The sequence below is a fragment of the Chelmon rostratus genome, chromosome 20 (assembly GCF_017976325.1).
Source record: "Chelmon rostratus isolate fCheRos1 chromosome 20, fCheRos1.pri, whole genome shotgun sequence".
Lineage (NCBI taxonomy): Eukaryota > Metazoa > Chordata > Actinopteri > Chaetodontiformes > Chaetodontidae > Chelmon > Chelmon rostratus.
This window is the reverse complement of record NC_055677.1, coordinates 20,856,639-20,878,169: the sequence shown is the minus strand read 5'-3', so window position 1 is coordinate 20,878,169 and position 21,531 is coordinate 20,856,639. Positions and strand designations below refer to the sequence as shown.

Genomic DNA, 21,531 nt, shown 5'->3' with positions numbered 1-21,531 from the left:
TTCTGACTGATCACTGAGGGGTGTGTGCGCCTCCTTTATTCATATATTCAAATACTGGAGTTTAGTTTAGTTTGAAAGATCAGCTTGACATTTTGAGAAACGCTGTTTATTTGCTTTCTTAATGACAATTCGATGAGAAAATTGATGCACCAGCCAGCAGCTGGTTAGCTTATCAAACATGTATGTACAGTAAACATGAAGCTATCGCTAGCAGCTGATTGGCTTAGCTTACCAGGAAAAGCTTGACCGCTAGTTTAGTTAATCAGCTGCTGGCTCTGATCTTAGAGGGGTAGTATGTACCAGACTATTTCCTGGCCAGGTGTAGTTACTTAATAAAATCATTATTTGTTTTGATTTTAGTCTGGGGCCTCACAGACCCCATCCCTGTATGTGGAAAACCCCCTGTGAAATCAAACAAGTTCTGCTTTATTTGTTTCTTCTTTTGACCTTATTTGTTCTGATTTTATTGTGCTTTATTTTTTACCAAACCAAGTTTAGATGAATTAATTCATGAATTATTCTCTTACTCTTAGCCAGTTGCCACCAGTCTTAGCTAATTGTCACCAAATTTGCAAAGCCAGTCTGTGGCGCAGTCACAGACTGGTGACAATTAGGCAGAAATGAGCATAAAGCAGTTATTCAACCACATGTCTTATGTTTTATATGTTATAAGAGGTATGCATGAGCAAATAGATATTCCTTTAGTTAATCAAAAAATCATTCATAAAGACATCTACACTCGCATAGTGATATTATGATGACTCAGTTATAGAGCCTATAGAGGTCTAACTCCCTGTTAGACTCCATACGAGTGTTCATTGTATTTATCCATGTTTTACACCTGGAGAAAAACTCGTGAAATGAGGTATCGAGCTGGTAAAATGATGTTAAGTATGTAATACAGAACGTTAGGGTTAAATATTTTCAATTATGTTCTGAATCTTTTTTCCTCTCTTTTTATGCTTTTGAAATAGCTCCTCATGGGATTTTTTTTAATTGTAATATTTGCTTGAATATTGCAGTGCAAGCAACAGCATAACATTGTGTGATTTCAAAACTCTCAATAACAATATCAAACCCAGCAGCTTGTAATTGATGTAGTTTATTGTGAGATGGGGAGTCATAAAAAAATGAACAAAAAAAAAGAGAACAAACAAAAAACAACCACTATAAAAAAGATGAGGGTGTTAAAGGGGAGGGGCATATAAAAGTAGGCGTGGTCTTGACACTGACATATAAAGTAACAAATTGGCACAAATAAAAACAAGAACATACGTCAATATTATTTTGGCTTGGCAAAAAGGACAGGTTGTGTGGTTAAGGATAATCCTTCAACAAAACAGCACACACTCATGCTATTAGACATACTATTAGTTTTCAAAAGTTCAGTAGCTTCATATTAGAGAGGGGAAAGAAAACTAAACTAACATGAGAATGGATGCAGAGAGGTCACAGGTTCCAATTTTCAGGCTTGCAGGGTGCGAGTTTCTTTTTTTCCCAAGGAAAAACATCATTTTGTTTGTTCGAAAAACATACTTCAGTATGCTGGAGTCTCATTTTTCCAGGCTTTTAGTTATTTGCCTTTGAATCTTTTTTTCCATACTAAAATATATTATCGTATTAATACAAACTACAGTATTGTACACTACATAGTGTAATAAATAACCATAAAGAAATATAAAAAATAAGACACATAAATATAAAAGTTCTCTATGACTAAACAGACATACCCATCTCCTTGGGGGTGGGGATAATACTGCCATTACTGAAAACATACAGTACACACACTGAAACAGAACATACAACAACATAAGAGACAAAAAATAATACTGACAGGTAAAAACATCATTGAATTAAACTCCTGGGATTCATATTTGCCTACATTTTGTTACCTGAAGAGACATCTGAGCGTTTCATGGTGTGTTAAACAAGTGCACTGAATAAGCTTTGAAAAGGCAGGACACAGTTAACAATTAGAAATCATACTTCATCATCATCCATTAGAAAACATGTGCATTGTAATTCTTTTAGCCGCTCAGATTTGAAATAAAAGCAGTTTATCTAAAACCTATGATACATGATTATGTGGTAGGCTAACTCTTAGCTCTCAGGTGTGGTGGCGAGCAGGAGTCAACAGTATTCCGGCTTATTGGTTTATCTGGGACCCGGCAATACCTGATCGTAGCTGCTAAGCTTCAACAGCAATATTCAATGGCACTTTCGATATGCATGTTTGTCTTGTTTTAGGTGGATTTTTTTTTGCATATGGCTCGGAGTGGGGGGTGGGTATCGGGAGGGTCAGACAGTTTTCTACATCCCCTTTCTGCTCGCTCTGAACATTAAAGCAATAGTTTGACATTTTGGGAAAATACACTCACTTGCTTTCTTGCTGAGAGTTAGATGAGAAGATTCATACCACTCTCACATCTGTCTGGTGATTATGAAGCTGCAGCCAGGAGGCGGTTAGCTGAGTTTAGCATAAATAGTGCTGGAGGAAACGGCTAGCCTGGCACTGTGTGGAAGTCAGAAATAGTCTGGCATGCATTACCACCACCTTCTGCTCTGCAGTGTGGAGCTGTAGGTAAGCAAGAAATAACTGTTAGCTTTAGCAGCTTTGGATTCAGCAGCTGTTTCCCCCTGTTCTTCATGCTATGCTAAGCTAAGCTGAGCAGCTGCTGGCTGCATGTCTGGCAGACACGCATGAGAGTGGTATCGAACTTCTCATCTCACTCTCACCAAGAAAAGACATGAGCATATTTCCCAGAACATCAAACTGTTCCTATAAAACACTGATTTGTAAAGAAACCTGGACACCTGGATGTGTCTAAAAGCAAGTAAATGACTGAAGAGACCCATCTGCTCTCCATTGTTCTTCTTCTTAAGGCTCACAATCCAATCAAAAGAACATCAAAAAGACATGGTATGCTAACATCTGCTAGCGTGATGGCGTGTAACATCTAGTGCGGTAATACTGAAGGGTAGACAACACAACTCAACTGCTCAATCCATAGGTAAACCAAGCCACTTGTAGTGCACAGGATTTTTCTTATTTTCCTTCCAACTTAATAAAATACTGACTTTTTTTGTTCATTGGCAATAAAAAGGTATAGAAATATCTCCCAACTGTACAGCTTTTAAAGGTTAAAATATGAGTGATAAAATTAGTAACACTGATAAAAAGAAATGACCCAAGGTGTTTTAGTAATAAAACATTATCTAAAACGTGTCGGCTCTAGCTTCCAAAGTCTGTATAATGCATTTCCTTCGTTTTTTTAAATTTGTGTTTGTCTTCATCATTTTCTTTACAAATGGGTTTTTCTAACAGTGAGATATCGTTCTCCTGTGGAAAAGTCACGAGTATTTTTTCAGGCACACCTGGATTTCTACACAGTAGTGAACTGAAACGAACTGTCAGAGTGACCAGACATCATCTCCTGCGTTCCTCCTCTGCCGGCGAGAGGAGGAATCTGATTGTGTCTCATGGAGGAGTCTGCTTCCTCTCTTAGTCAATATCTCCTTTCTCCTGCGCCGTCTGGTTCTAGTCTTCAGAAACCACATTCCTGTCTGTTTCGCCTCCACTCTCTTCTGTGGCCTCCCCCTCGGCTTTCCCCTCTTCCGTCACCCCTTCTTCTGCATCCATCGCCTCCTCTTCCTCCATCTTGACTTCCTGAACGCTCCTGAGCTCCTCCTCCTGCCTTGTGTCAGCCTCCTCTTCTTCCTCTTTCACCTCCATCTCTGTCTTCTCCTCCTCTCGTCCCTCCACCAGTACTCGCTCTATCTCCTCCTCATTCCTCTCTTCCTCCTCCTCCTCCTCATCCCCTCCTTCATCACCTATCTGCACCACCTGGATGTCATCCATGTCCACCACACCTTCCTCCTCCTCCTCCTCCTCCTCCTCGCTCTCCTCATCCTCTCTGGTGCTGCTCCCTCGCTCGTCCGAGTCTACCTGGGAGGGGGCCAGGTGCCGCCTCTGCACCCGGGCCAGGGCCTCCATCTCGGCCTGGGCCTCGCCGTCCTCCTCGGGGCTCTCCCGACCTCCGCCTTGGCTCTGCGTCTCCTTCTTGCAGTAGGAGTAGCGGTGGTTCATGTGCTGCGAGTAGGAGCCCGAGTGGGAGAAGCGCTTGCCGCACTTGTCGCACTGGTACGGCTTCTCCCCCGAGTGCAGCCGCATGTGTTCGATCAAGTGGTGTTTGTGTTTGAAGGCCTTGCTGCAGATGCCGCACTCGTGAGGTCGCTTCCCTGCAGAGAAAGAGAAAATAAATATGCATCAACATCTCTGTTTAAGAAAAATGAAAATGCTGTTGAGTAAAACAGCACAGACAAGGCAGGCAACAATAAACACTGCATTGCAATCGCAGTGAATCCCCCCGCAAGGTTGACAGGCCCATAACATTATCTACCATCAATGTATCCAAGGAGAACTTTTCAAAACAATACAAGTTCAAAACAAAATCACAACAATTGTGCTTGAAAACCTTGAAGGAAACTTTATCCAGGCAGGGAACAGCTAGTTTCACCTAGGATGAGGTCATTTGGAGCTGAAAACTGTGGTTGCAAGCCAGGTATCAGAGCAATAAAGCAAAAAAAAAAAAAAGAGAGAGAGTTGACCTGCACTTGGCCACAGAATCATCATCTTGGAGCAATCCAAATCACTACCAGAGCTCGCTTCTTGCAACATTTGGTGCTTCACATGAGAAGCTGGCAGTGCAGAGGTGGGGAGTTGGCGGAAAGAAACTCTCAGACCTCTTCTGTGCATGTTGAGTAATACCTGCTGGAATGGAGGTGTCCACCCTTTCTTTACGCTGTAGCTCAAAATCCCCGTTTGCTCGCACTCTGACTCATCTTTCCCAGGACCCAACAGTGAGTGATGGTGAGACAAGTTCCGGTAGTGTTTTTTTTTTTTTAATTCAAGAGTCCATCTGCGATTTTTGGCTGTGTTCGTGTGTAGGCTTGGGAACTTTGTTTTTACCTGTGTGTTCATATTTGTGTCTCAGCAGCGAGCTGCTCTTCTGGAAGATCTTGTCGCACAGGTCGCAGGCGTACATGCCGCTGTCCGTCTTCTTCATCTTCTTCCTCTGAGGACCCGAGTCAGAGTCGTTCTGCTCCTCCACGGTGGACACGCCCTCTGAGCCCGTGTCCTGCTTCTCTTCCTGGAGAAAATGAGAAATCACAGACGTATTGGTAGGAATTCAAAGTGTGGTTTTTCTACAGCACAGAGACAATGAATTACTCAGAACGAGTGAACAACTTGTGCGTGTACATTGCAGGAAATGATGCTGTGTCACATCCTACTCATCGCTGTCTCTGGAGGTGAAATTAAAATCACTCCAAACGGCAAAAAAACAACCACAGTGTTCACTTATAGCACATCTACAGTTGTTTCCTGTCTCTGGGCTGGTAAAACTCATCCACTGATGGACTGAAAGATGATGTGAGGCAATATTAAAGAGAAGATATATACACAGGGCTCTTTTTTTACAAGGCAGGTCTACGCCAATCCACTTAACATGAAAGTATAATACAACAACAATAAATCAATGAGGCAGGCAGAGGTGTGCCGTTTAAACAGATTCCCGCAGATCAATAGGGGCTCTGCAGTAAAGTGCAGCCTCATGTCCTCTTGGTGACAGCCCGGGAAGATCACTCACACACCCAGAGAGATCTACATCCATCATTACAGACCCATTAGGTGTCTGCACAATGAAGAACTATTAAGGGCTATCATTTTTACAAAGCAGTGAATTCTGACATTTCTATATATGACTTATTGATTAGACTTTGGATAGTTTCAGACTATCTATCATGTTCTGGTGGATTTTAACAATAAGAAGTAATGATCTGGACCAAAGGGTTTGACTGATCACTCCAAAAAGAGAAAAGCCAACTTGATTCCAATCCACTTGCTTCTCCAAGTACACGCTGAGAGTTTTAGAGTCAGTGTTTGAGTGTTGGCTGTGGCTGACCTCCAGTAAAAGTACAGGAACAAAAACTAACTCTGAAAAGCTCAGGGAGCTAATAAAGCTGTGAAAATTTAAAAATAACTTCCCCACTTGTATACAACAGTTTGACGTGGGAAATATGCTTATAAGCTTTCTTGGCATGAGTTAACACTGTATTTTACAAAATGACACACTATACTTTTAACAAGGACTGTGGGCAGCAAAGCTAAATAGTTACTAAATTAGAGGACACAAATGGTTGCACACCTTCAATCCGTTGAGGTGGATGGTTTCGTGCGTCTCGGTCCCGGCAGGGCTGTTTGCTGTAGTGGTATAGGTGTAAGCCAGCTGGGGGATCAGGATAGTCTGTTTGTTGTTAGTGGCAAGTGCCCTTAGGCATTGCATTGTGGTCACAATGTCGAGGGGTTTGGCACTTGGCTGGCTGGCGTACATTGCAATGGGGCTGGCGCCCATGGCTGAGAGTGGCGATGCCTCTTTCTTTGTGCAAGTTAAGTTTAGGGGTTCATCCACATTGGTAGAGCCAGAAGAAGGGGAGGGGTAAACACGGCCTTTAGCCACCACTCTCTCCACTTCCTCTCTGGCTGGCTTTGGCAGCGACAGGTCTAGGGGTCCCTCAGTGCTCTGAGGAGGCTGGGCTGGGACGGGACCCCCAGCTGTCAGGTTTAGTGGCGAGGGGGAGGCCGGTGACCTGTCAGTGCCGTTGACCTCTGCTGGGGTGGCTTCTGTCGGGCTATCTTGGGTCACAGATGGGCTCATATTGGCCGTGTCCTTCCCTGGGACCAGAGACACCACACTGTTGGCTTCACAGGTGTCCTCTTCCTCTGAGGGAGGTGTTGGGGCACCCAGTGATATCTGGCCCTCCTGCATTTTGTCAAACCACTTCTTAACCACATGGATCGGCAGGCTGACTGAGTCAGAGATCTTAGCCAGCTCATCCTTGGTGGGCTCTGCATTTAAAGCAAAGTAGGCCTTCAGCAGGGACAATAGGTTTTTGGGCTGGTTGCAGAGCCCTCCCTCTGACAGCAGGGCGGCGACAGCAGACTCAGACTTATCCAGGCCTGCTCCATTCAGCCTGAGACCATCTGTCTTGCAGTGCTTGAGGGCATGGAGTGCTTCCAGCCCACCGGGACAGTTATCACACAGGAGACAAGTTTTAGTGGTCTTTTCCTCTCTTTCTTTAGTCTCTTTGGGTCTGGTTCCTTTGATGGTCAGATCTTCTGGGAGTTTCTGCGACTTGAAGGTGTCAGTGGTGGTCTGAGCTGGTGAGTTAGGCTCAGGCTCTTTCTTTAGGTTTTGCGCAGTGAGTTGGCCCTGGTTGGGGTCCAAACTGTAGTTTATTATGATTTTTGCATTTCCATCCTGTCCCACAATAGGCAGACTGATGGCTGAGATGAGCTGCTGCTGTGGCGCATGGAGAGTTCCAGTGGTTAGCCCCGAGTTCACCTGTCCCTGGCCTTTGGCATTGCTTTCCAGTACCTGGCGAATGACGTTACCGTCCACTGCCACTTTCAGAGCATTCTGCAGGTCTGCCAGGTTGATGCTGATGGGTGACACCAGCCCAACAGTGGGCAGGACCACTGCCTGTACTGTGCCCTGCAGAGGAGCTGCAGCACCTCCATTGAAAATCCCACCGTTCATGGTGGTCACAGTTGGGGATGTTATCACCGCCGGCTTGTACTCGTAGTCCATAGGCTCAGTCTTGATCTGGTTGAGGGGCAGCTGCTCCTGCAGGGGCTTGCTGTGCTCCAGCTTCTCTCTAATCTGGGTGCGGAGGACTGAGGGTGACGTGGGCATCACCGGCGATGGACCCTGGGTCTGGCTTTTGGTGTTCCCTAAGCGTGGTCTGCCGTTAACTGAGATGACGCTGATGCATTTCTTACTGCTGATGTGGGAGCTGTATGAGCCTGAGTGGGAGAACCGCTTCTTGCAGTTGGAGCACTCATAGGGTTTCTCTCCTGAATAAAGCCACAACATATAAGACAGAGAGACAGATAGAAAGGGGGGTGGGGGGAGACAGATTTCCATTAGTGAATGAAGCTAAATGAGCAAGCTAGGCTATGAGCAGTATGGCAGGAAAAAGCTCTAATGCATTTCAATGATGCTTAAACGCTGATGTAATGGCACCATTGGGAAATGCCCTTCTCTAATTGCTGTCCCATAATGCCAAAAGAAACACAATTATGGCACATTAAGGAAGAGCACACAATGGACTGAAATACGATGAAGGATATCTAAATACAGGCAATTGGCTCAGACATAAATAAGATATAAATATTGGTTCAGTGGACACTGAAACATCTGTGGCCAGCAGAGAATCACAACAATGACGTACACACTACAGTTTCTCACGTGCACACACACACACACACATACAGAATGCTGCCATGGTGACAGGAGTTGTCCACTCACCGCTGTGGATGCGTAGGTGCTCCTTCAGATGATGCTTGTATTTGAATGCTTTGCCACATTCAGTGCACTTGAATTTACGATTGCCTCCCGACTGTGTGATGTGTCTCTGTCAGACGAGGGGAAAGGGGACGTTGAGTGAGATACACAATGAAAACACAACCTTTGAACTGCTACTAATTCATGTCACAATGTCATTAATCAATCGGGGGCAAAAGCTCATGTTTATTTATCATGTTTGGAAGCGAGCAGCTACAGAAACAGGGCTAACCTTCTATGTGGGTCTGCATAATTAAGAATCACTTTGTCATTGCAGAATTACTGCAGCACTACAGAAGTAGTACGCTACTGAAACCAATTACAATTAATCCAATCGCACTGACCGTTTGAACCGTAGCCTGATGCATACAAATATTAGAAGATCGTACTGAAGCAGAGAATATCTTTAATATAATTTTTAAATCCTAATAAAATATATACAACTTGAATTTTAGTATTAGTTTTTCACTACAAAGTTTCAGTATTGCAAATTGCTTATGTTAATTAGCATACTTCACAATTATAATACCAGAGCAGTGGTATGCTCTTAAAAGAGAATTCAAGGATTCACAAATCATCTGGCTGCATTAAACATTAATAATGAGTGTTAAAACTGTATTTCTACATGCAATTTATAGCACTAAGAGGAGAAAAAATTGAAAATGGAAGGCATTCAAATCTTTTGAACATTAGAAGCTACTGGAATGGGAGATTTTTCACTCTCAGCAGAATGTGTTTTATCAGTATCCGGCCCCGACTAGTTTGTCGGTCAGTTTTTACCTGATCCCGTCCGCCCTTGTGGACTGTCATATGCCTCTCCAGTTGAGCGCGGTATGCGAAGCTGTAGCTGCACTCCGGGCAGCTGAAGCTCTCTTCGGTCTTCTCGTGCCGGTACTTGATGTGCTCCTTCAGGGAGCTGTAACGCTTGTAGCCACGTGCGCAGTACGGGCAGGTGAGCAGCTGAGAAAACGAATCAGGAGTTCCTGGGTGAAAAAAAGACACGAGGAGAGTGTTGTAATGACATATGTTAGAGCGAAGGGGGGAGGAGAACAGGGGGTTAAGAACACATGGTCCACAGAGAGGGCTCTTTGATGTTACACAAGGTCTGCCACAGTAACACTCCCCTGCTATCTCACCAATCTCTGAGAGATCCTCCCCCACAGGTAAACAGCACCCAGGTAACCAAATGGATAAAAGCTGATTGGTGATCCACCGTAATGACTTCCTGTCATTATGAAGAAAGCACGCTGTGTTGCCAAGGCAGGACTGGGTTTTATTTTTGCTTTTGTACTTCTTGCTGACACAAAGCTCAGCGATTACAGCTTTCACACGCCTGAAATTCCATCATTTGATTGCCTATTGTGCGATAGAAGCTTTTCAAAACACCCACGCATGTAAGAAAAAGTGAGCTTGGTAAACAACAGCCGCATGCCGAGATCCAAGCTGGTTAACAGAGGGTCTCAATTGCCTGGCTCCCACACAGGTAAAACATTACTTCGTTAACAGGTGATGTATTAAGTTCCCTTGTGGGACAGGTGAGGGCCTCGGGATGGGAATGCACACACATTATCGCCCAGGTAGCGGTGAGTCAGAGCTCGCATATACGTGACAAATTTACTCAGGTGTTGCTGTTTCTCTTCCTCCCCTCTGCCCCTCCCCTCCCCCCTGTCTTTTTTCCCCTCTGTGGTAGCAGGTAAAAGCCAACAGCCCGGGAGCAATAAAGGCCCCAGTGTGCTGCACTTAACAAATAGCAGTGTGTGTAATGATGTTGGAGAGTGGCGTTAATGGGGTGGAGTTAACACCTGAGGTGAGACAGGGAGCAGGTAGAGCCATCCCCAGGGGGCGAGTAATTACTAGGTAGGTGCAGTAATAGTGTGAGAGCTCAGTGGCTGTGAGCTCTCAGGTGGAAATAGCAGTGTGTTTCAGTGCATGTGTGATTTAGGGACACTACACCTTGCTCATGTGTGCTATTAATAAAGATATGGATGACATTCAAAGCAATGAATGCACAAAGCACATAATCATTTTTCTGGAAAGGGAAATGATCTTGATCAGAGTGTTTTTATAGTTTTTTTGTATGACTTGAATGGGCTGTGAATGTCATGTGGCGTTGACCTGTACCATTCTCATCATGGACGCTGGCATCAGGGGTGCCCTGACGTTGAGGCTCGTCCTCTGGGGCCTCTGGGTAGATGACGGCCGTGTCTCCTTGCTGGAGCATCTCCTCCACTAGGGCGTCTGTGCTCACGTCATCCTCGCCGTCTGACACACAATCCTCCTTCACTGTGAAGGGACAAACACACACTGATTAGACTCAAAAGAAATAATCGATTACCCCATTATTTAGAGGCTTGCATGTTTTTCTATCGATGCAGACTGTACACGTGAAACCTTAACCTTTGTACATGAAATGTGATAATCCAATAATGTCACAGAGTGTCATTATAGCTGAACCGGATCTTACAGTCCAAGCCCTTGATCATGACAAGTTCACCAGCCTGGAATGAGGCATGCGGCACCAAGAGAAAAAACACAAACACCCTCAATACTGTTGTTCATAATAGGATGAGAAAACTAATTAGCATCAAAGGCCACAGGCTACTGTATGAGCATCAAGCTCTTTGTAAGAACTCAATGGTAAGCCTCTATTCACAATGTTAGGTAAGGTACTTGTTGAGACTGAGACTGATAATTAGGTGATGAATCTTGTTCTGGTGTATTACGGCAGATAGATATCAAGCAGGAACGGATGCATGCACACATGCTCACACACACACCACGAGTTGCTCTCTGGAGAGGCTTGGCCTTCAGACTGTGCTTAATATCCCAGCAAATGAGAGCCCGCATGTGGGAGCCGAGCGCATTTTAACTCCACATCACATGAGCCCGGCTAGCTGGTCTAACGAGCACTAATTACCATGCTGCGGCTTATAGGAAGTGTAACCTGAGGATGGAGTTTAGGATGCGCCTAAGCTTCCTTCCCTGTTTCCGTCTCTGCTCTCCCAGAGCTTCCTGAAGTGGATACCGAAACCAAGTATAGTGTGTCGGCGATTAAAGTAGGCAATATTCCTCAATGGATATGTTAGTGTGCCTGTATGTATCATTACACAGAATAATTACAATGGAGATCAGCTAAAAGCAAAGTGAGGCTACTGTTGATCCTGTGCTTGTGTTTACTGGACAGATGTTTTACGGCTTGATTTAAACACTCCCCCTGCTTAAGAGATTTGAGAATTGTGTTTTGTGAATTGTGTGTGTGTTGAAAGACGGGCCCAGCTGTGTTCTCCTCGGAGATGGGAACAGGTGTAGCACTTCATGACTCACCGACGCACAGTGAATACCAGTGCTCTTAGATACAGCCCAGCTCTGGCTTCCTCTGGTGCACCTCAAAAAGCCATGAAACAATATGAGTGCATTCATTTGTTGCTATGGTTATTGAAGACCATTTGAAGGAATCTCCCGCTCTGTGAAAGACCAGTGAGAGATAGTACAGAGAGAGAGGCTGTGTGTTGGCGAACTTGTGCATGTGCATGTGAAGCAGAAGCCGGCAGCAGGTGCTGAGAAAGCTGAATTGTGGAATTCTCATCATAGCGGTGGGTCAGGAACACATTAGGGGCTGCAAACCCCCACATATCACACAGTTTTTTTTCCCATGACCTCAACCGCATGAACAACACCCCCGCATTTTGCCACATTTTTTTAGGATCATAGATAAATAGTTTGACATTTTGGGAAATGCGCTCATTCACTTTCTTTTGAAGAGTTAAGAAAATCAATACCACTCTCACATCTGTATACTAAATATGAGGCTAAAGCTAACAGCTGGTTTGCTTAACTTAGCATTAACACTGGAAACAGGGGGACACAACTTGCCTGGCTCTGTAAGGGTAAAAAAAGACACCTACCAGCTAGCTGGCCTTACATTTAACACAGAGATATGAGAGTTGTAGAAGAAAGCAAGTAAGTGCATTTCCCCACTCATCACAATGCTTTAAATGAATAGTTTTATTATTTATTTAATATTTCGTGTTCTGTTGGTTGTTGACATTGTGAAACATGTTGCATGTGGGAAAGTGCTGATCTGACTGTGCTCCCATTCCCTGCTCAAAGACAGCATCCAAACACCCAAACACACCTCTAGGCTACTAAATGTTGAGCATGTGTGTGAAGTAGAGTCCCAGTTGGGGGTCTGTGGTGCAAAGGTATGACAAGCTGTTGTTTTCAGTCCTTGTGTGTGAGTGTGTGTGTCTGTTTGCCTCTCTCGGCTCTTTGTTAAGTATAGAGCGAGGCCAGAAGGGTTCACAGCCTCGCCGAGGCGGCCCCGTGTTATCAGGCTGCTCCCCTGACATGAAACATCACACAGGCCATTTATGTGCTGACGCAGGGGTGTGAATGCACCACTGCACAAGTGGAAAATCAGTTCAAAAGCCCCAGAACGAAGGCCCCGTGAGGTTGTGGCAGGACATTCTGTTGCAGTTTTGATCTAAAAAAGTAGCTTGTTCTTTATTTATTTTGCAGCGTAACCTAACTTTGGTATGTCTTAGAACAAAATCACCAGACCACCCACTCTCTCCGCTTCTCTTTCCCTCATTTCTTTCTCATCCCTCTCTGCCTCCATCTCTGCAACATGATACAACAGTATCCCATGATGCATTTCCTGCCCTGGCCAACCTTTGTCCCCACTGCTTCCTGTGGTCGTGCATCCAGACCCGTTTGTAGATTCTATCTTGGATGGGAGAGACATGTCAGCGATAAAGATTGCACAAACAGCTCAAATATTCCACAATCGTTGGTTACGACGCTACGCCTTATCTCCCATCACCAGAAAGTAAGTCAGAGGATTGATGTGAGGTATTTCCAAGTCTCGGATGATTTGCTTATCCTTGGCTTAGTGCTATCAAGCATTTATGCTGTTTGTCTCTACTGGACAATCTTCCCAGCTCTCTGGAGAGTCTCCCTTTCCTGTCCAGAGGGGTGGCTCAGTTTTAACATCACATTGTGACATAAGGCACACAGGAATGTATGCGTTCCTGTGTGACCACAGAGTCCTAAAATGAACAAAATGGATTTGAGCCCAATTGTAGGGAACATCAAATATCATCACTGCCATCACAGGTCAACAGTGAAGAAATAACAAGTGTCATTGTCTGCGAGAGCCTTGCAACTTCACTGCTGGTTGGAATAATGCCGTGCAGCACAAGTGCCCATCAAACACACTCAACAAACAACCAGCTCATCTTCTAGTGGCCTTACGCTATATTTCCATGCAGTTAAACCCAGACGTTCGCTCTCATTAAGTGCCACTGCAGCCTCACGATATCAAAGCTCTCCAGCTCCACCCTGCCCATTCTCTGAGATGTAATCACGCTCTTCAACTCATCAAATATAAAGGAGAAGCCCTCCCAGGTCAACACTCTCTCTGCCTTTTCCTCCCCTGGAGTTAGTCAGCCTGTTTTTAGAGGGGAGCAGGCTGCAGTTTACTGCACCAACACCAGGCTTTTCCACCACCGCATAATCATTTAGCAGTGAATGAGTAATGACAGCGAGCAGGGGGCCCATGATACCATATAATCAAGAGGAATGATTCAGAACAAGAGAAACAGTGAGAGGGAGCGAAGAGGAGAGGAGAGATGGCAAAGCAGTGAAAAACCACCCTTTGGTTTTGGAGCACGGCAGTCTCAGGAGAAGGGGTGTCAAGGTTTTAATTTGAAGCAAACTGGACTACGATGAGGAGAAGATTAGTGGGTGGTGGTCACTTTTCAAGGCTGCACCACCTGTTCTCAGGGGTGGAACCAACAGAGGGAGGGATGAAGGAATGAGAGACGATAGAAGTGTGTTTGTTTAAAGGACTGTGGCTTTCTTCGCGTTTCATCAGTCCGATCCAGAGTGACAGCGAAGTGTGTATGATGAATGAGATGAGGGCCAGAGACAGTGAGAGAGCAGAGAGCAAGAGAAGTGTGTGTGTGTGTGTGTGTGCTCATGAGTGAAGGCAAAAGAAAATTTGCCTGATCAGGCATAACTGTGGAGCGCAGCCAGCTCGCTGAGCTGTTTCAGTGTAACTCATGCTTTTGAAGTGTTTAATGTTCACGAGCCCTGGCCAAAACCAATGACATTATTCTTCCTCCAACTTTCCCTTTATGCAAAGAGGTACAGCTGGAGAGCAGTGATGAAAATGACAGCGCAGTCTGGGGAATAGGTGGCTACACTGTGCACAGGTCTGTGTTTTAAATGTGCACATGTATGTGCGCACGTGCAAACCGAAACCTCGCAACTGAAACCGACTGAGCTGAAACTGAAGGCAACTCACTGGAGAGGAATTTTCAAAAAATCCCTCCCTAAACTGAAAGTGATAGGTCGCTGGACATTTTCACTTGTGCTAACTTGACCTCTTGCTAAATCAAAGTCCGCCTCAGTCTCACACATCTCTCACCCATGAAATATCCAGCCAAAATCTGCTAGGAGCAACACCCTAAAATAAATATTCTTGTGGCTGAATATCTAATTACATTTCATATGGGCTTGTCACAGTGTTGCACATACTGTACTTGGCACAGGCCTGAAAACTAACAGCGTCAGACACAGATTTATATGCACATGCAGTATGAGGTCAGGAGAGCAACACGGAGGCCTTGGGCCCAGGTTGGAACACCAACATCCTTCAGCACCTGCAATTGTTGTTTTGGAGGGGGGAGGCGGGGTGTGACGTCAGCCCTTCCTGTGGCAGTGGGCTACCTCTGATGTCACTTCCACACAGTTTGAGGTAAAGAGAAGTTCACTGTGGCCCCTCCAATGCCCACCAGTGCCATAAAGCTCTCCACTGGCTCTTCGGCTGTGAGGCTATTTTCTGGGCTTGAAGGTCTCTCCCTCTGTTGGCATTGTCTTTGTTTAATACTGTGCTTCCTGCCTTAGTTGAAAGCCCACCACGTGTAGTACCTGTTTCCTTACAATCGTCTTTCACAATGAGACAAAGCCTGGTGTTTAACTGTGCACAGATGTCAGCGAGACATTTTTTAACTTAGCCTGCATCACGCCAGCTGAGGTCAAAATGAGACAGCAGCAGTCAAATGACTGATGTTGTAACAAAACATAAAGAGGCTGCATGACACATTGGCATTGTGTGTGCTAAAAGCCTTTGGAAATAAAGCTCTTATCCTGAGCAGATAGGAATAAATATCAAAGACACTTTGCCAGCGTAACCATGGCAGGACTGACGGTGAAAGGAGACACTTGCTGTAAAAATATACATCTTAAGAAGTCATTTGTTCTGATACTTGAAATTAAGTGATTCATTTGCCTGTGTAATTTGGATGATACTAGTGGCATGAAAGACCTTACTTTGCCTAGCCTCAATAAATTCTGGCAAATGGTGAATCAAATGCTACTTTCCCCCACTGGCATATTTTTTCATATTCTAGGAAAAAGATTTTAAAGCAGAAAATATGATTAAATGAGCACTTGTGCTGAACTTTTCCGCAATGCAGAAAAGTGGAACAGAAGCCACAGAGCATTGCGGAAATGGTGGGTAGGAATGCGAGGTGTGTATTTGCATGAATCACTGCGGATGTGTGTAATAATGTGCCCTATGAGTGTGCGCCTGGTCTCACCTCCGTCCCAGCAGCGCTCTCTGGGGTGCTCGTCGTCTGGCAGGGTGCTGTCGCAGTCGGCCCCGTCCGCCAGGCTGCCTTCCTCCTCCACGATGTGCAGCTTGTCCTCGTCATCTGAGTCTGAGCCGGCCTCCACCACATTATTGTAGTTAGTCACTGCACAAGGAGACATTGGGGACAGAGGTTAGAATTGCTGGTCAGATTATGTCTATTTTTTAAGTGAGTCTTTAAAGTAAAGCAAACGGAGTACACACATTAAGTATTTTTATCTTTGATAAAGATAATGGGAGGTGTACTGTATGTGCTTCTTGATTGTGAGCACTGAATGTGAAAGGCCATGAGTCGGACAGGTTAAGTATATGTGCTATGTCATTTAAATGTCAAAACTATTAAAGCGAATAGGTGACAGAGATCGGGGTAGGGAGCTGGAAACACCAATTAAATAGACCATAGCTTAACTTCAGTAAATGAGATGAAACTATCCCTATGGGGAAAGTGAGCTGCTACGGCAAGAGAGAATAAAACAGGTGGGGCACTAACAACAGAGTGAACTGAGGGCTATAAAAAACTGCTACAACTGACAATTTTGATGCTGCCATGTAGTAAAAGTGTGCAACTGAAAATCTGAGGAAGAAGATATGAAGCCACAGTGAAAACAAACTCCGGAACAACAGACTCTGCGTTGCAGAGACACAGAGAAAATTCACACTAAGAGACTTGCAGACACACATTCAGTACCAGTGTGTGAGATCATTAGATTGCAGGCTGAGGTGGTGTGTGTGCTGTGTGGGAGTCGGTGTGACCTGGTCGGTTGTGTTATGGGCTGAAGGAGCCAGGAGACACAGAGACAGCCAGCCTACAGAGAGGGTTATTACGGGGAGTAAATTTTCCTGACCAACTGTCTGCCTCAGATGTGTGTGAGTGTGTGTGTGTGTGTTCCTGTGTCTTCTTTTCATTTCCAACCAGTTCCTCCATCTCTCAATTCCACCTGTGTTACTTCCACCCACTCTCCCTGCATTTCCCCCCCCCCCCCCTCCATCCCTCTGTTCCACTGAGAGAGCTACAGATCCTCTCGGAGGCCAAATCAATTCTCCAGTGAGAGCAGCCCAGTCAGCAGAGGGCCAGGGCTGCAGCACTAAAACTACCTCTCCAGCTACTTTATCTCACATCATACACACTGCGCACAGCACTAGTACATACACACACCACCTGCATTCACTCTCTGAATATGCACTGGCAGTACAAAGCACCTGAACATTTTTTTCCTCTCTATCTTCACTCACCCCAACCCCACTCGCCCACCTCTTTCTGAAGTGGCTGCTTATGTTTTTTGTCTGTTTCAATCAATGAGAATTGTTTTGGTGAGGTCTCTCCCTTTCTCTCTGCATTGTGCAGGTCATTACAACAAGTTGGTATTCACACAAAATCATAGAGACGTGCAGGGTTCAGGCTGAGGGGGAGGCGGGAGGAAGGAGGTGTGGGGGCGGATGGATGAAAGGTGGTGGAGGAGGAGGGAGAAGCACTGTTATTTGGCGAGTTGTTCGCAGGGTCAACACTGCTGTGCCGCAGCTGCGAAATCCTATCGGGGTTCATCAGGAGAGCTATTTCATTCTCAACCTCTTTCCTCTCTTCACACTATTTCTCACTCCACTATATTATCTTTTTTTTTTCTTTATCATGACTTGACCGCTTCCATATTGTACTTTTCAAGAGGTACATTCAGCTCAGTTAGCGGTGACACACATCCTTTGTACACAGATTGCTATCCAGGCTAGGCGCCATAGTCTGTTTAAGGTTCAAAACAGGCAAGCCAATAGAGTAATTGAAGACATGGGAGCCATAAGGCTGGGATCCCATTTAAATGAACTGATAATTAATTGGATTTATGTAAGCTGTATAAACTTGTCTGTCCTTGTTCCTCTCTCTCTTGTCTACCTTACATCACCTCCCTTTCCTCATTCCTACCTCTCTTTTCTGTCAGAGCGACTCTGCCAGGTGATGTATTGTCCATTCAGCAGCCCAAACAGGGTGCAACACTTCATTCTGAAACAGAAGGTGCTTTAGGACGAGTCTGAGAGGCTGTTTAGGGCCACAGCCACTCAGGTGTGGAGCTGAGGTCAGCGATTACAAAGGCAACACTCTCTGCCAGCAGTGTCAAGAGAAAATGATCAAATATAAAGCTGTAGAGAGAAAATCAATGTGCTGCTGTGTGCAGATGGGAGGTGGCAACGGCCAGCAGGACAATAAAAGTTGGAGCTGCGAAGCACAGCAGAGGCTGGTAAGAGAAAGAGTAAAGGATTGGTGGTGTTGGTGGTGTGGGGGGTGAACAGAGACGGTCTTCCTGTGCCAAATGGTTGGCGGTGTTGAAACAAAAATGTGTGTTCCAACAGGAGATGTAACACCTAGCATCAACAAAGGCTGCAGTCCCTTCTGGCTGACCGGCTGAGCGTTTGGACAGCTGGCCTCATTAGCGCTAGCATGCTAGCACACAACAGGAGGAAGACTCCTACGCAGCTGAGAGAGAAAGCACTGGTAGGTGGAGGAGGTGAAGAGCTTACTTCTGAAAGTTTACTTTCCTCCACAGGTTGCAGCGTGTTGAACACCTGAGAAAATAATAGCCTGTGACTACGGCTTTGGCTTTAAGTTAGTCCGTAACCCTTGGCTACATAGATCACACCTTTACTACACCCACCTACGCAGAAAAATTCTATAGCTCTGGGTAGTAGGACACAATCACAATCAAGCGCAATAGCCTCAACATAACATGTCTGGATTACATCTATGTGCATGACATGATAAGCCGGGTCTTTACCAGGAAAACCTAATGCATCATGGTCCCAAGTCCAACTGTTATTGATGGTAGCAGACAAGCTGATGTGAAATGACAGCCTCTCAGTACGTTACTGACTCTTCACCTACACAACTTTGCAACATGCAACAGATATGTGCTGTTGCTGTCAATGACTGGAGCTCCCCAGTATTACCTCAGTAGCTGACTGAAGCCAAATACGCTCGAATCTCTCCACCCTCACGCTCACTCATCACCCTCTTCCCCCTTGCAAAGTTCCCAGAGTCTACTGAAGGACAGTGCCAGACAGTCCATGTCAGCCACACAAATATGCCTGCTGGAGAGAGAGAGCTGTGTTGTTATGACACCTGCCAGCCTGTATCAATTACTGACAAAGCAATGGTTGACTGGGTGGGTTACTCCCAAAACAGACCCTACGTTATCCCATCGGAGGGTATCACCTTGGCAGACGAATCGTCACTGATCTGTCAGCACAGTACATGAAGTCCCTTGACACTGGTTCATTGAGCAGATTCTGACCTGTAATTGAGCAAACTTGCTTGCACTTATTTTAGGTTCATGATATCTGATGCTGACCTGGCCCATGAATGATACACATTTCCGTTACTTTAAATCACTGTAGAGTCATACAACAGCAGATTGGTTTGCGCTTTTATACACTGAGGTGTGCCAAATAGGAATGGCAGTATCTCAACCTCTGTGGGAGTGAGCTATCTCTGTGCTTTGAGGCCCTCGAGGTGTGAGTGACTGGCTTATTAGCTGAGCTTTAGATGAGGACACGGAGAAACATATACAGCCTGTGAACAAACACATTACTGTCTGAAGTAGCTTTTATCTTGATTCATTTCCTATACATCTGTAAGGAACACAAAGCCCATACGTCGTATGTGTAGGCCGACAACCCCATACCAGAAGGTGTAGGAGTTATGTCTGGAATGTCCAACCAAAACACTTTTCTCTGAGTTTGGCTCTTAAAGGGACAGATCAAAGGGTTGCTCTCTCCTTACTACAAATATCAGTCAACTGACTGACACATATTCTGAGGTCTGCTGTTGTTCTGCTTGTGATTAGACAGACTGACTCATCTTGAACAGCAGCAACTATTTGTCTGGCCTTCTACCTCTCTTCTGTCTCTATATTTAGCCTTGGTACTGGCTCCCTCATTGAGGTACGCCACTTATCTAATTTGGAGCTCAGGGCCAGTCAGGCAGCAGTGGAACTACCACAGGCATCCTCAAAGAGAGCAGACCCTGCCGTCACAGAGTCTGCCCTTGCGGCTCTGCAATGCCATTTTCTCAGGGAAGCCAACCACTACAAAAAAACCCCAGCTCCAACCAAAGTAAAACAAAGCCGTGCCATTCAAAACCTCAAGTATGCCGTCTCAAGGTGAGGCGCCTCATTCAGCGCTGAGGTAAACGCTGCTGGTTTTGTTAAAACAACAGCCTTCCTCCCACAGAGTCAGGAAGGTCAACTCAAGTGCCGATAACAAAACAAAAGAATTGGGGATTTTTCATGGTTAGCTTGTTCGCAGGCTGCCTCATACTTTCTGGGCCGTTTAGGTCAGGCAAAGGCTGTTTGGTTCCAGTAGTTAAGAGACATAACTATAGACACACAACAGTATCCCTTTACACAGTCAATTAGCCGTAGAGGGCACTAGGGGTCCTAAGAGACTGTTTCCTAGCAAGTTTAGCCTTGCCTCGCAGCTAATGCCAAGTTTCTCCACCACTAATGTCTGCCAACCATACCAGAGGAGGCCAGTCACATAAAAGACCAATCATATCCTGAACAGTTTCTCCATAGATACACAGCACAATATTGAGCTCCAAAAACTCCCCAAACAATCAAATGACTCTTACTCACTGTTCTATGTTAGGCTGGGAGGGTAAAAAAGCAGAACCATTAAGTATAGACTTGAGGTAAAAATAGGCAAAGCAGTCCTGAGAATTAGTCACTTTTGTATTTCTGTATTTGCTTGTGCCAGAGCTACTTTAGATGTCAAATGTTCCATTGATAGATTCACGTAGAAAATTCAACAAGGCAAATAACAATACAATACAGTACATGGGTAACTACTACTATTATTCCATCAAAGTTAAAGCACTTCATCAACCTGTAGAGTGTAGGAATCATCTGAAATGTGAGCTAGAAGACAATGGGCTCTTGACTTCCTAATGACGCTGATCAAGGTTTTAGCATGTGAGCTAATGGGCCTCTGCGGGTCACTCATCTCCCATCTGATGAGCACTTTCCATGATAACACTAATGCTAATGGAGGCTATTGTTCTCTTAATCTGCATGATGACACTTCGAAGTGTAAAGGAAGCTAGTAGGTGTTAATGAGTGTTCGGAAAAGCAAAAAGGACCTAACTGCGCCTCAGAGTGTGTGGAATGCTTTTCAGAAAAGAAAATGATTAAACCTTGCCTAATATTGCTTGCAACGTGCCTTTAGTACTCAGGGTTAGTCCTAATAGTGCTGCTGTACCTAAATGACACCCAGATAACAGACTGTATTTCTACTGAGGGGAAGTCACAGGCGATGGTATTTGTCTCTGGGGCTAATGAGCCTGGTGATGAGCCACACATTCTGTTACACTGGGTGTCCTCTGAGAGTTGCTTCTGGCTCCTCTCAGCTCTTCTAAATAAGGCCAGGTGGGCTGGTATAGACCCGAGGGTGCGATCACACCACACACACTCACACAATCCACAGCAATGC

General features: G+C 45.2%; 1 protein-coding gene across 1 annotated transcript in view; it reads right to left on the bottom strand.

Annotated features, from left to right (window-relative positions):
• Positions 1–1,120: 1,120 nt before the first annotated feature.
• The window catches only part of zeb1b (zinc finger E-box binding homeobox 1b), a 47,743-nt gene continuing 27,332 nt past the window's right edge, over positions 1,121–21,531 (bottom strand). The window contains exons 2-8 of the mRNA XM_041961429.1: positions 16,010–16,165; positions 10,527–10,688; positions 9,186–9,388; positions 8,370–8,475; positions 6,207–7,915; positions 4,970–5,150; positions 1,121–4,239 (exon numbers count right to left, since the gene is read on the bottom strand). Coding sequence (XP_041817363.1) covers positions 3,539–4,239; positions 4,970–5,150; positions 6,207–7,915; positions 8,370–8,475; positions 9,186–9,388; positions 10,527–10,688; positions 16,010–16,165 — 3,218 coding nt within the window. The 3' untranslated portion in view covers positions 1,121–3,538. The remainder of the gene's footprint in view (positions 4,240–4,969; positions 5,151–6,206; positions 7,916–8,369; positions 8,476–9,185; positions 9,389–10,526; positions 10,689–16,009; positions 16,166–21,531) is intronic.